The 15701-nt window shown below is 37.4% G+C and overlaps 1 protein-coding gene across 6 annotated transcripts in view; it reads left to right on the plus strand.

Moving 5' to 3' along the window:
- AMOTL1 (angiomotin like 1) overlaps positions 1 to 15701 on the plus strand; it is a 255024-nt gene that overhangs the window by 176787 nt on the left and 62536 nt on the right. For all 6 annotated transcript variants that reach the window (XM_027849355.1, XM_027849356.1, XM_027849360.1 and 3 more), the window contains 2 exons: positions 8741 to 8885; positions 10504 to 10593. In XM_027849355.1, the coding sequence (XP_027705156.1) occupies positions 8741 to 8885; positions 10504 to 10593 (235 nt within the window). The remainder of the gene's footprint in view (positions 1 to 8740; positions 8886 to 10503; positions 10594 to 15701) is intronic.

Below are 15701 nucleotides of genomic sequence, written 5' to 3' on the forward strand. Positions count from 1 at the left end.
GAGGTTGGTAATAATTGCTAACATCAATAAAAAATTTTAAAAAAGTCTTATAGAAGCTTATAGTCTAATAGAAGGATAAGGCACCAACTCAGTAGATGCAATACACAATATTACATGATATTACATTAAAGAGGTAAAAAAACAAAGTGCTATGTTCAGGGTGAAGGGCAAGGTCTTCACCAACTCTTAACGGTGAGGAAGAGGAGAAGAGGTGGTATTTGACTTGGGCTTTAAAAAATAAGAAGGAATTCAGCATGAGAAGGCATTACAGAGAACAGCGTGAACAAAGGGACCTTAGACAGGACAGTGCATGTTTAGGTGACAGAAAGCTGCCTAGTTTGATTGGAACACAGAATATTTAGAAGACAGTAATACGAGATAAGGCTGGAGAGGTGGGGTGGCACCAGGTTGTGAAGGGCCTTGAATGCCAGGCAAAAGAGTTGGAACTTTACTTTGCAGGTAGTAGGGAGCCTTTGAAGGTTTTTGAGTACAGCAATGATGTTATCAGCTTGTTGTTGTTGGTCCTTCATTCTCTACGAGTACCATGACATCAGGAGGGTGATGCCATGACGTGTAAGTGAATTGGATGTAAGTGAAGGAGGGCTGTGCAAAGTCAGCAGCCTTACATTCTCTTCTGGAGCCTTCTGGGTCCAGTGGCAAGATATAGATCAGGATGATTAGAGATGTGCCTGGTTGCAATGTTACCAGGTATATGTGTGAGAAAGTTTATTCTGTTAGCAGTGTATAAAGATTGATTGAAGGGGTGAGAGAAAGGAGGAGGGAAACTCTTTAGGGAAACTGCTACAATAGTCCAGGTAGACAATAACGAAAGCCTGAATTGGGGTGTTAGAAGTGAGAACAGAGAGGATATGTGAGAGCCTGAAGAGATGGAATCAACAGGACCTGATCCACAATTGGAAATGAGAAGTGGAGGAGATAGCTCCAAAGTTATTAATATGGGAGAGCAGAAGAAGTCAAAAGGAAGAACAGGTTTAGAGAGAAAAATGGGCTCAAGTTTTGGATAATAAGTTGTGTTGGAAGTGCTGGTAACAAATCCAGGTGGAGATGTGAACTCTAGAACTAGAAATTTGGAGATGTGAGTCTTCAGTTCTGTACAGGGTCAAGACCAGAGATTGTAGTTTGGGAGTTATTCCTATAGAAGGGATAGTTGAAGGCATGAAAATTATCCCATGCTAAGGGAAAGAGTTTAAAGAGAAAGGAGATCAAGTTCTGATTTGGTGGAACATCCCCATTAAGGGCTCTAGGAGAAGATGAAGAGCCAACAAGGAAGATATTTTAGAAGATGGTCAGCATTACAGAAGCTGCAGAAAGGCAAAGAGGAATAGGACCAAGCCCTATCATTGGGTTTGGTGATTAGGAGTTCATTGTTGTTCAGCCTAAGTTCTTGAAGAGAACCAATGAGTCAGGAGGGTGATGTCTTGACTTGCAAGTCAATTGGATTTAAGTAAGGCAGAGCTATCTAAAGTCATCAGCCTCACTTTCTCCTCCAGAGCCATCTGGGTCCAGTGGCAAGACATAGCTCAGGACGACTAGCAACGGCTCCGGGTGCAGTGGGAGACTTTGGCCTTTTTAAGCTAAGGTCTTTCCCAGGTCTCAGTTTGTCTGAGGCAACACCCATTCGGTAGTTAAAAACTAGGTAAGAATTGAGGCAAAAGATGACCTAGTTTGCCCTCACAGAAGAATCAGTCTGGGAGGGGAAGGCCCTTAGAGTTTCTGGCCTGAACAGAAACAATTACTATTTACACTCACTCTGAGCCATCAAAACCCAGACAATGAGCAAGTGAGGCTTGGGCTGGAACCTATTATTGGCCCATCAGTGAGAGCCAGAGTGATTTGGGTTTAAAGGCATAGTCAAGTAACTCCATTTGACTCTCAGTGGGCTTTATCAGAGCCTGGTTTTCCAGAGCTATATTTCAAGAAATCATAAATGAAAACTACATAAAACAAAAGAGTTAATTGTCCCAGTTTTAAAAAAAATCAATGCAAAATAAATAAGTAGAGAAGAAAAAAAGTCTAGTCCCCAAGCCCCAAGATACCTTGTGAGTTATAAGTGATCAAAATTTATATTCCTTTGGATGGAGCACCCACAAGTGAGGGTATGTAAGGAAGCAAACACCCGGAGTAGCTAAGAGGGAATGGGTTAGAGGGTGCAAGTAGAGGAATCTGCCTCAAGTTTGATACTGAGACTGTCTTCAGTTTCTCCCTCCTTCACACTGTGGTCAGGTAGATCTTCTTAATGCACAGCCTTTATAATGTCACTACAGTGTCCCGTCTATGATATAAAAGCTTCATTGGTTCCTTATCACCTATTTGAATAAAATCTAAAGTCTTTAGCCTGACACTCTAAACCTCTTGTGATTTGGCCTCACCCATCCTTCCAGCCGTGTCTCCCATCACTCTGTCGTGTACCATATTCTCTAGCCAAACTGGACTATTCATATTCCCCAAACATGACTTATTCTTCCCTCGTGTTTTCTTGTCTTTGCCATCCCTTGAAATACTCTTTCTCTCTCTCTTTGCTTGTCAGAATTTTTTGTCATTCAAGATAGAACTTATGTTCTTCTTCCTCCATTTATTTTCTGCTAAACCCCCTAATCATTAGCAATCTCTGCTTCTGAGTTCCAGTAGCATTTTTAAATCATTCTACTTTAATTTTTCAATTTTTCTCAAGTGTTTTTAGAATTCAAATAATTTTCCAGTATGCCCCTACTCCTCCATTTAAATCTTCCTTGGAACAAAGAAAGATTTTATCAGTTCCCAGCCAACAAAGTGACAGAAGTCTGACCGTAGATGTATCATTCCACACCGATAGTTCTCCACCTTTCCATGGAGAAGAGGGAGGTATTTATATAACTATTGTCCACGGCCAAGATCACTCATTGGAATTAATCTGATTTGTGGCATTTTTGCATTGTTTTACATTATTGTAATAATTGCATATTTGTTCTCATGGTTCTACTCTTCTCTACTCTTCATTCAGTCATTCATCTTTCCATATTTTCTTGAGTTCATCTATTCTTCATTGTGGTCTCTCATGGTGCAGTGATTCCTTTATATTTGAAAGGCAAAATTTGTTTGGTCCTTCCTTAGTTGATAGGTATCTACTTTGTGTCTAGTTTTTTTGTTTTGTTATGGTTTTTTTCTCCAATAAAGTGCTACTATGAATATTACAGTAGAATTTTTATTTTTTGTCATTGACCTCCCTGAAGTATGTTCCCCGTAGTGGGATGACTAGGTTAAAGAGTATAAACAATAAAGTGATTTTTCTTGCATAATTTCAAATTTCTTCCCGGAATCCTTGGACCAGGTCAGAGCTCTGACAGTGTATTAATGGTCATCTCTTCCCATAACTCCTACAACACTGATTGTTGCCATAATTTATTATCTTTATCAATTTAATATGCATGAAATAAAATATCAGAATTGTTTTAATTTGCCTTTCTCTTATTGTTTGTTATTTGAAATATTCTTTTATATAGTTTTTGACAATTTGCTTTTCTTCCTTTCAGAACTTTTGTTCCTATCCGTTGACTATTTTAAGATGGCTTTTATTCTTATATATTTGTGTTAATTCCCTGTGGATTTTGCTTATCAGACTTCTGTCAGAGATATTTGATGTGAAGATTTCTTTTTCTCTTCTCCTCCTCCCCTTGGCCAGTCACCAGTTTCTCTTCTTGTTATTACCGTGTTGCTTTTGTTTGTGCAAAAGCCTTTTAAATTTATATAATTGCATTTGACTTTTAGGATGACCACAATGCCTTTTTAAAATTTGCTTTGAAGTCTCACCATAGCCATAGTTAAGAAAGGTAACTCTTTCCATTCTCCCCTCTTTTTTTTTTAATGCTGTGAATTTTTATATTGAGGCCACATAGACATTTGGAGCTTATTGTTGCATATGGTATAAGGGTCTAAACCAGGGGTTTTTAACCTTCTTTTGTGTCATGGGCCTCTTTGGTGATTTGGTTAAGCTAATGGATCCCTTCTCAAAATAAAGTTTTTAAATACATAAATTAAAATAGAACGGATTACAGAGAAAACCAATTAACTGAAATACAGTTATCAAAATATTCTTAAAATAGGTTCATGAATTCCAGGTTAGAAACTTCGTCTCAATCTACTTTCTGCCAAAGTGCTCTCCAGTATTCTCAGCACTTCCTGTTGAAAGGGGCATTCTTCCCCTAGTTGTTTATAGTCTGTGGTTTATTGAACAATGGGCTACTGTATTTGATTTCTTCTCTGCCTTGTCTATCTCTTCTGCGCCACACATCTACATTTCTATTTTTTGAACAATATCAAAAAGTTTGGGTGATTCTTCATAATATAGTTTGAGGTCTAGTAATGCTGTTACACTTCCTCCATTCCTGGCTTTTTTCCTTTCATTATTTCTCTTGATATTCTAGACCTGTGCTTCTACAAATGAATTTCATGATTAGTTTCTATTGTTTCATAAAATAGCTCTTCCGTAGTTTAATTGGTATGTTCCTAAATCTGTATACCTCTGTTAGTGTTTTGTTTGTACCTTCACTGGCACTTACAACATTCGACCTTTTGTTTTACTTATTTCTGATCTCCGCTTGAGGATGGCAAGAGCCATGTCTTATTCTTCTTTGCATGCTCCATGGACCACACCTAGAATCATGCCTTGGATTTGCAGAGTTTTTGTTTTAATCCAACTCCCACCTTTTGCAGATGATGAAGCTTAGGTGTAGAGCATTGAAATTACTTGTCCATTGTCATGCAGGTAGGTAATTCCAGACCCTGAATTCAAACTCTGCTTCTTCAGACTACAAATTCAATGCTCTTTCTTACTAAACCAAATGTTAGTTGAATGAGTGAGTGAACTAGAATTAGGACCCTGTGGTCAGAGTGAGGCATGCCTGTATGTAGCTCAAAGCAAAGGTCACCTTTTAAAAAAAAGAAATTAGCATATAAATGATGATGTGTCTTGAAGCTACCTCTTTTGAAAACAAAATTGAAAGGAAGCATAACAATTTGTGGTTAAACTAGAAAATGGTTTCAGGACGTGCTGTACCCTCTACTGCTACATAACAAGCAGTCCACAATATAGAAAATAGAGAGGGTGATCTGAAATGAAATGTGGTCAGCATATCTGACTGTGCTGTAGGGAGACCTTTAGAAAAAATAACAAGATGCTTATGTTGAAAAGGACCCTGGTTAATCCTTTGGAATTCTGAGTTTTGGGGGTTCTCTTTGGAAAAGTTTCACTGTTTACAGGAACAAGTATCTGTTTCATTGCACTTACATCATCATCATCATCATCATCATCATCATCATCATCATGGTTGTTGTTGTCATTGTTGTCATCATGATGACCATACTACTAGATATATTTGTTATTTGGAGCAAGAGACTTTACCTTTTATGTTTCAATTTCTTTACATATAAAATGGAATAAAATAGCACTAATTGATCCCAGAATTCTCGGATTCTGTATTTGCATGATCTTGTCTAAAGGAGACTTTGGTACAGAAAAGCCCAAAATACTTTGACCATTTTGCCATTGATATTGTCTACCATGGCCTTTTGAACCAGGTAGAGGACCAGATGATCGCAGGTAGTCCGAATGGAACAATTGAAAGGCCAGAAATATGGATATTGAGCCAGAAGCACCTGCCTTAAAGGGTTGTTATGAGGGTAAATGAGATAGTATTTGCATAGTGCTTAGCATAGTGCCTATCCTGTAGTAGGTGCTATTGAAATGTTAGCTATGGTGATGATTATGATGATGAAACGTAATTCTTTGAAGTAGCCAAAACCTTGGGTACCTTTCCCTCTTTTTACTTGCATGATCCCAGAGCAAGTCATTTAATCCACCTTTGCTTAAAGTTCTTACACCAAGAATTCCCCATGGTGATAAAATCATGGATCTTTTCTTAATTGAATCTGTCTCATGAAATTGATTAAATAACTCTAAACTTTCTTGTGTGATCACCTACTTTATATAGAAGCAAGAGACTATCAGTTCGTGCATCATCTTATCACCCATTTCTATATATGTTCTAGGATCATAGATTGTAGAGCTAGAAAAAACCTCAGAAGAGAATCTAATCTGTGATAAGCTGAATTTACTGAAATCTGCTATAAAATGTAATAAAACTCCATTATAACAAACACAGCATGTTCTCCTATAGATTCATGTAGGCTCATGGTTAAATCATACTCCTAGAATTCAAGCTACTATAGACAGTAAACTGTGACCTAACATTCTTGTCCTAACTACACAAATGTTGTTCTTACCCCTGACACCTGCCTTATAAAGGGGTTTAAAGGATCATAAGTATGGAGCTAGAAGGACCATTAAAGGTTATCTCACCTGCTAAATGCTTATTCTTAATAACAAGGAAGTTTTTTTTTTATCATACTTGGATAATTTAATGAATGAAGTGAGGGAAGAAGCAAAATGAAACTATTGATTGTTGTCCTTCATTCTCAAAGAGGACCAAAATGATATCACTAAGCTAGAGTCAAGTTTTAGTGTGTCTGACTGTCGCTGATCAGACTAATATGAGCTTGGAATGTCCTATCATAGGACAGGCACAAATGGTCCATGTGAACATTTGGGGTAGATTCTCTAAATTTGCACATCTTGTTTTTCTTGTGAACTACTTCAATTCTGCTTTGCTCATAGAGCACAGCACCTTCTCTGATGTGGGCACCCCATGCTGAGTGGTCCTGTGCCAATGTCTCCTATGTCACACAATCAATTCCAAAGTTCTTAAGAGAGACCTTGAGAGTATCCTTGTATCATTTCTTCCGATCACCATGTGAATGCTTGCCCTTTGTGAGTTCTTCATAAAATTTGAACCATATGAAATGATATTAACTTCTCAAGTGCTCTAGTAAACTCTAAGACTATATGTTGCAGAGAAGGTGCTGATCCATATTGGGAGAAGGTTTCCTCAGCTTAGTTCCCTTTATTGATGAAATCACAGGTCCAGTTCCTGTTACTATCCCTATGTTAAGGAAACATACTCAAAAATATTTTGTCAATATGGGCATGCAATAAAAATTTTTTGGAGATCACTGGTGAAGTTCTCAGTGTCATTTGGGTTCTCTTAGATCAGATGTGCTCAGACTAGCAAATTATTCTTTAGGAAGACTTTTGGAAAAATAACAAGGTGCTTTTATCATATATGTGAGAAGCTCTTATGTTATATGTGTAAGATGCTCACATATATTAAAAAGCTCCCAGGAAGGCAAATGGTGATTCTTAAAAGCCAGCATAAATTCATCAGTAAAGTCATGTTAGACCAATGATATTGCCTATTTTGATCAGACCACTAGGTCAGTGTTTCAGGAGAATTCTGTGGATATATAGTAAACTTGGGTTTTTCATCAAGATTTTTGACAAAATCTTGCATGACATAATTATAGATAAAATGGAGAGAGGTGGACTCAATGATAAGACATTTGAATGGACTGCTAACTGGATCAACAAGTCCAGTGAGTAAAGGGATTGATGGGAAGTTGGATGGAGATTCCTAATAGATACCTAGAGATTTGTTATTAATTGGTCTTAGCTATTCAACATTTTCATCAATAACTTGAGTGAAAGTAATAGGGGACATATCCACTATATTTAAGCCATTTGCAAATGGCCTAAAGATGGGAGAGACCTAACACATTGGATGTTTTTTGAAATAGGGATCCAAAATGAAGTTGACAGACTAACACAACAGATTGGATCATATATCATATTGAAGTATAAAAAGATTACTAGTAAAGTCCTAAATTCTAGTTTAATAAAATTAGCTGCACAAATAAAGAATTGGGAAAGTATGGTTAAACAACAGTTCATGTGAAAAAAGACCTGGTGGGTTTTAGTGGACTGCAAACTCAATATGAGTCAATAAAGCAACGGGACAGCTGGGTTAATGAAAGCATTATATCCAGGATGATAGAGAGGATAGTCTTGCTATCCTTTTCCTATCTCAGATCACATTTAGAATACTATTTCCAGTCCTGAGTACCACATATTAAAATCGAAATTGACAACCTACAGCATGTCTACAGGAGGGTGAATATGACACAGGAATTTGAAATCATACCATAGAGAGACTCAGTTTAAGGAACTGAGATTTTTTTGGACTAGAAAAGATTTGGGGTGGGTGGGGTGATAAATTGTTTTCAAATGTTTGAAGGATTGTCATGTGGAAAAGGGATTCAACTTCTGCTTAGAGGAGATAAGAACTAGGACCAATGGAAAGACATTACATAGAAGCAGATGTTAGCTTAACAGGAAAAACTTCTCAACAGGAAATTGGCCATCTTGGGCATGAAGGGAATGGAGTGGTCAGTGCCTCATCACCTGAACACATCAAAGAGAAGCTGGATGGATGCTTGCCAGAGGATTCAGGATTCGGATGAGGTCAGAGTAGGCAGCTTCATAGTTTCCTTCTTTGGATTCTATGATTCTTCATAATAGAAGGAAATACAAGGAATATTAGAGTCATTTCTGGAGACTTGAGGCTGGACTACATGACCTTGAATATTTGTTCCATCATCCTGATAGAACTTCGGAGTGTTTTTCAAGAGAGAGGAAGGGAGGGAGGTTGATTATGAAGTAGAAATCACATGCTTACCTGGTATAGGGGGAACATGGTTTAGTCTTTAAGACCATCTTCAAGAGTTTCTTTGAATATCAAAGATGCCCATAATATAACCTCACTTTTAATATTGACTTTTTCTTATCTTTCAGTTTGAAATAGAAATTCAGAGGATTTCAGAAGCCTATGAGAGTCTAGTCAAGTCTACCACCAAGCGAGAGTCTCTGGACAAAGCCATGAGGAACAAACTAGAAGGAGAGATCAGGAGACTTCATGATTTCAATAGAGACCTACGAGGCATGTTCATTTCTATGTGCATTTTCCACTCCAAGTTCTGGATACTTTGTTATATTCCTTACTTATCAACATTCAGAGTTTTCTTTGTCATGGAGCAGGGTTTCTCCTGTGCTAGATAAGCTAGAGAAGCTAAACTGAATTTTTTGATTACTAAAGGGTAGAATCATTTCTGTCTGCCTTGTAGGATGTTATATTGCTTTATGCATTAGAATCATTGATATTTATGTATTTATGTGTGTACATGTATATTTTCCTTTTGTTAAAAAATAATGCTACTTGATAAGATGTGGTTAAGGACAGAAAAATGTGGATATCTTTCCCAGGGGATTCCAAACCCAAATTTAATAAATAAATTTTCTTCATCTACCCACTCCTCCAAACAAAGAATTGTAAAGATTATATGGACCATTGGCATTTTAACTGGCTGTCTTCCGTGGGTAGAATTTTATCCTTCCTCAGCTCTGCCTCCTGGCTTCTCTGGCTTCCTTCAAGTCCCAGCTGAAATCCTACTCTCTACAGGAAGCCTTTCCCAACTCCTCTCAATTCTAGTCCTTCTCATTGTTGGTTATTTCCTTTTTGTATTATGTTAACTTATCTGCACATAGCTTTGCTTATTGTCTCACCCATTAGATTATGAGCTCCTTGAGGGTGGTGACTGGTTTTGTTTTTTGTTTTTGCTTATTTTTGTATCCCCACTACTTAGCATAGTGCATGGTGCACAGTAGGTGCTTAATAAATGCTTTTTTGATGTACTGCTCAGAGATGGGAGATTACCTACTCTAGAGTTCTGAATATTTTGTGAAGGGAGAAAACAGTCACCCTCTAAATCCCACCTTGTCTTGCTATCATTAACAAGCTTTTTTTTTTTTAGTGCCTATCACACATACTACATGGTAGTTACAATCCCCAATTATCATGTTCCAGGTTTTCCTTCATCAAGAGTCACGGTCCCTCTGTCCATATTTATTCAACTGTACTAATCAAAATGAATAGGACATTTGACCGCATACTATGTTGTTGAATAAATTTAAAGATATGTCAAATGTCTCTTAAGATAAGAAGTCTCTACCCTGTGCCTATGTCCCCTTTTCAAGTTATTTTGATATGGTATGTATACCTTCTAGGTGTTTGGAGATGTTGGGACCAGCCCTGTTTGAAATTCAGATGATAGGGCCTTTCCTCCTTCCGTGGCATTGGGTTTCAGAACAAGAAGGCCAAGCCTCCTGGGAAGGGCCCTGTTTTCAGTAGGCTTCCTGTCTTGGCATGCAGGAAAGGAACAAATATCCAAACGTGCCTTTCTCAGAAACTTCCCTGGAACTTCAATTCATGCCCACAGGGACTAGAATTACATTAATTTGCTAGAAGACACCAACTTGAGCCTACCCCTAGAGACTCTTCTTTTTATGACTTGGAAACAGAAGTACTATACCTCCCCAAAGGGTCAGGAAGATAGTATTTTTTGCCAGTTTCTTGACCTTCTGGATCTCCCCAATTTTTTTACCTCCTGCCTGACCATTGATTCATGCCCTCCTCTTGGCACCCATCTTGTTTTCTTGGTGGACTGATGATTTTATATTCATATGTATTTGTTTTTAAAGCATTTCCTGTTTATGTGTAGACCGCCTGGAGACTGCCAACAGGCAACTAGCCAGCAGGGAATATGATGGGCATGAAGATAAAGCAACAGAAGGTCATTATGCTTCCCAGAGTAAGTATTCAAATTTATTTGTTCTGAAAATTTTTTTAACAAACTTGGGCAGTGGAAGAGAATCATGATAACTTGGAGAGATACTTTGCTGGTATTTGCATTTACCCATTAATTCAGCATGTAACCTGCTTGGACCACAGACCAAGTACTATACAGGCCTGCCAAATGTGGAACAGAGGGAAATATTGCTACCATAAATTTAGTTTTAGGTCTAGCGTCTCCTCTCTGATTTATGATTTTTCTCTTTCTTTGGGTAAGACTCCAAAGGTGGGGAGTGGGGAAGAAACTTTGCCACACTTTTTTAGATCAGACATGCAAAACAACCTTGATGTTTACTTTTTTTGGGTTGGTCTGGAGTGGAAAGGGAGCTGGGACCGTTGTTACTATGACTCACTCTCTAGCACTCACTTATTTTTCATAAGTGAGCAGCAGTTCTAGGCCCTCTACTCTTAAAAGCATTTGGGACATAACGAAATTGTGTTCCCCAAATAAATGGAAGAAATTCCTTTATTCTACCTGGAGTGGTTGGGGAAGATATTTCATCAACACAAGTAGGAAATACACATGGCTTATAAGAAGCTATTGATCAAGGCTTAGATTCATGAAAAGTGGGATTGTGCTTGGAATCAGAATGGGAAATCTAGGTCCAAACACACATCTGGGCAGGAGTAGTTTCCATAGGATTCCTGATAAGTGGACATAGCATTTCTGCTTGAAGATCTCCCATGATGGGGAGATCTTGAGGTAGTCCGTTCTACTTTTGACAGCTCAAATTTGTAGGATAGTTTTCCTTAGATCAAGCCTAAGGTCTGATTCTCTGTGAGTTACACTCATTCTCCCTTCTTCTGCCCTCTGGGGCTAAGCCGAATAAGTTGAATCCTCTTTCCAAGTAACAGTCCTGTGAGTCCTGGAAAACGCTTCCTCTTTTTTTTTCTTCCTTTTTCTCCAGGCTAAACAAGCAGCCCCAGTTCCTTCAAAAGTCTTCTGTGGCCTAGTTTTGAGCCTCTTCGTCATCCTCCTTACCTTTTTCTAGCTGCACTCCAGCTTAACAATATTCTTCCTAAAATGGAAGAACAACTATCCCATGGTGTTGTTATTTATCCCTGGATAGAACTCCAAGATTGGGGCGTAATTAGTTAAGTCTTCTAGTAACTGTTACCATATTTTATTTTCTTTGCCAAAGCTTCTTTGGTTAGGTTTACATTTGGGTCAAAACTCCGTTTGTTTCTCATTAGTTTTGGCTGTTTGTGCTTATACCCCAATACCCCTTTCCAGATTAATTTTTCTCGAAGTCAAAAAAATTATTATCTTTTTTTTTGTTTTTATAACACTTTTTTTCCATTTGTATTTGCCTTCCTGCCTTCCCCAGAGAACAATCTTCTCTAACAATGGATAAGAAAGAAAGAAGGGAAAAAGCAATTCAATAAAACTAACCAGCACAACAGCTGAGTCTGATGTCATCAGACTTGTTCCACCCTCATAGTCTTCTACACGTGCTTTTGTAAAGAGAAGGATGACCACTGTATGTGAGATGGGAGTGAAGGAGGAGATAGGGACAGAAGACATCTGGCTGATGTGAGATGAAGAGAAGGGAAGAAGAAGAAGCTCTTGGTGAATGACCTCATTTTTTCAATGAAATATGAGGCAAGGATTTTAGTCATGGCAGGTTTGAGGATGGATGAAAAAGTTTGGAGGAATAAAAGGATTGCCTGGCAACAGTGAAGGTCTAAATGAATGTATATAATATAGATTTGTAATGCACCCAGTCAGCACAGTTTTATGATTTTGTCCAACTTCAATCAGCAGTATGCATGTAGGAGCAAAGACAATGGATGGTGGTAGTGATCTAAGATTGAGGTTTGGCAGGAAATGTTGATGATATAATAAAGGGGCAAGGGACGAGAGAAGAGGACAGCATAGAATTGACTGGTTCACCAGTGGGTCAAGAGAGGAAGAGAGAAAAGTACAGCCAGGGAAAGAACTGAGGGCTAATTAGAGGTCCTGGTGAAGATAGAGAACAAGATTTGGAGTTGCCAGGCAGAGTAAGAGGTTGAATGGAATGCTAATCTGATGAGTGTGAGATGGAATCTTAGAGTTATTTTACTTTGCATTTCTCTGTTTATAAGTGATTTGGAACATTTTTTCATATGGCTATTAATAGCTTGGATTTCTTCTTTTGAAAACTACCTGTTGATAAACTGATAAGTTGGAGAATGGCTCATATTCTTATAAATCTGAGTTTTTTAAAATATATTTTGGAAATTAAATCTTTATTCAAGAAACTTGCTGCAAAGATTACTTAACTGATTTCCTTCTCATTTTAATTGCATTGGTTTTGTTTGTACAAAAATATTAACTTATGTAATCAAAACTGTCTATTTTATCTTTGTGATCCTCTCAGTTCCTTGTTTGATTATGAACTCTTCCCTTATCTATAGATCTGAGAAGTAATTTCTTCCTTGTTTCTCCAATTTGTTTATGAGGCAAATTTTTATATCTAAGTCATGCATTCATTTGGTGATTATCATGCTACATGGTGTGAAGTGTTGTTCTAAACCTAATTTCTTCCAGATTGCTTTCTAGTTTTCCCAGTAATTTTTGTGGAGTAGTGAATTCTTACCCCATTAGCCAGAGTCTTTAGATTTATTGAACACTATGCTACTATCATTAGCTTTTCTAAATTGTGTATCTAATCTGTTCCAGTGATAAACATCTTCATTTTTTTTAATAAGACCTAAATCATTTAGATGATTACTGCTTTCTAATATAGTTTAAGATATGGTATTGCTAGTAAAGATCTTATTTATTTATTTATTTATTTTTAGCCAATACCAAAGAGTTTTGGTGATTACTGCTTATATTATTATTTAAGGTCTAGAAGTACTATTCTTCTTCTATTCCTAATTTTTTTCATTTTTTTCCATAACAACCTAGGCCTTTTGTTTCTTCAAATGTTTTATAATATTATTTTGTATAGCTCTGTAAGACAGTTTGATTGGTACAGCATTAAATTTGTAAATTAATGTAAGTAGTATACTTTTCATTTTATTTTCATGGCCCAATCATGACACTGAATATACCTTCAATCATTAAGTCATTCTTGATTTTGAGTGTTGTATAATTTTATCTCTATAGATCTTAAATGTGCCTTGGAAGATTGACTGAAGGATTTTTTTAAAAGCATTTTGTGGTTATTTTGGTTGGGATTTCCTTCCTTTTATGTCAATGTCTCATTTAGTTTCTTTGTTGGTTCCCTGAGGTAGTCTGAGTAAGTTACCATGAATTACCAAATAGGGTTAATTTTGGCTCTTCTTTGCCTATTATTATGACCCTAATTTATTTTCCTTGACTTATTGCTAACTCTAACTTTTATAGAACTATGTTAAATAGCAACAGAGAAAGGAGGCTTCCTTGCTTTGCTTCTATATTGATTGGGAAAGCTTCTAGTGTTTCTGCATTTCAAATAATGCTAGCTTTAGGCTTTAGGAATATATTTTTTATCATGTTAAAAATGTGCCTCTATATCTGTGCTTTAAAGAGTTTTTATTATAAATAAGGCCACTGAGTCTTTTTCTACAACCATTCGTGTAATCCACAATGAGTTTTAGAGACTTGTTTGTCCACAATTTGGCATTAGCACCATCACTTAGTTGTTCACTGCTCCTGGCCTATCTATTCTTACAGGCTCATTAAATGAAATCCTCATTTATTACGTAATCTGAGCCCTTTCTTTAAGTGAGGGCTATGTTTAGAATTTCAACGTGTTACTTATAAATGATAATGTGTATAGGTAAAAGAATTGCAATAGTATCAGGAGCATATATAAGGCTCGCACTTTGGCCTTTTGCCTGCCTGGGGATGCTGAGTTTGAATCACTCATTTCAGGTCAGAATGGAAAAAATCCATCAGAATCAATTTCATCTCCTGGGCCTCTGGCAAGAGGTTTCTAGAACTAGCTCACCACGACTCAGCAACAGTGCCCGGTATTCTGTGAGCATGGAAACTTTCTTGACACCTCTTAAACCTTCTGGCTTGAAGGCATGGCACAAATGAGATGGGAAAGGGGCCCCGCCAGCTGAGAAAGGATTTGTAGCGGCAAAAATGTGGCTCTGCTTTGTCTCAAAGGCAGAATCACTCTCTTAATACAAGCGGGCCCAGAAATCTCTTTCAGCTGCGTTTCAAATGTTTTTCATCTGTGATGTATGTGATAGGCGAGAAATTGAATCCAGTAACTGTGCTTGAAGCAAATAGGTTAACTGTTATGGGGCTAATTCTCACTTAGCCTTCATGCTGTGTATTTTATGCTTTCCAGAGGGCTTCCCCATCACTTATATCGCTTTTCCCAATATTAGAACTAGGAGATGAAGAGATGCTATTATTCCCACTCCACAGATAGGAAAACTGAGGACCCCTGCCCAAGGCCATTTCCCTCAAATATTTGTGCCATAGATACATAGCACTTCATTAACACTTCCTGGTGTATAGTTAAAAGCAGATCTTAATTCCCTCCAAACTGCCTTGTATTTACTACCTTATATTTTCTTTGTATTCATTCTGTATATACTTTTATACATCCTTGCTGTCTTCCCTCTTATAATGTAAGTTCCTTGAGAGTAGGGATTGTTTCATTCTTTGTATTTGCATCCTCAGCTCCTAAGCTCCCAGCACAATGCTTGGCATATAGTTGATGTTAAATTAGTGCTTGTTGATTGATGACTGATTGATAGATGGATTCTCTTGGCTTTGCCAAGAATTTAAAATCCAGTACTTACTGATGAAATGAAAGGAAGATCAGAGAATAAAATTCATGGTATCTGAAGTTTGAGATCAGTTTTGAGATGTCTTGGATGAGATTTGCATAAATAGCCTTTCTTTAAAAAAAATCTTGGTCCTTAAATCTAAAATAAAACAGAAGTATTTATCAATCTTTTGGCCAGACAGTTCCTCCTCATTTTACCCAGTCCTTTCTACACTCTCTGGATCACCAGGTAAGAACATATCTATAGTCATGAACCCACACATTCCTTTGGATTCTTAACAAAATGGAAAAAGAAAGGAGGGACAGAGCTTCTAGAATTTCTCTTAAGTCAGCTGTGCATGGCTGACCT

Source organism: Vombatus ursinus, unplaced genomic scaffold (assembly GCF_900497805.2).
Source record: "Vombatus ursinus unplaced genomic scaffold, bare-nosed wombat genome assembly UNPS02007344.1, whole genome shotgun sequence".
NCBI classification, from domain to species: Eukaryota; Metazoa; Chordata; class Mammalia; order Diprotodontia; family Vombatidae; genus Vombatus; species Vombatus ursinus.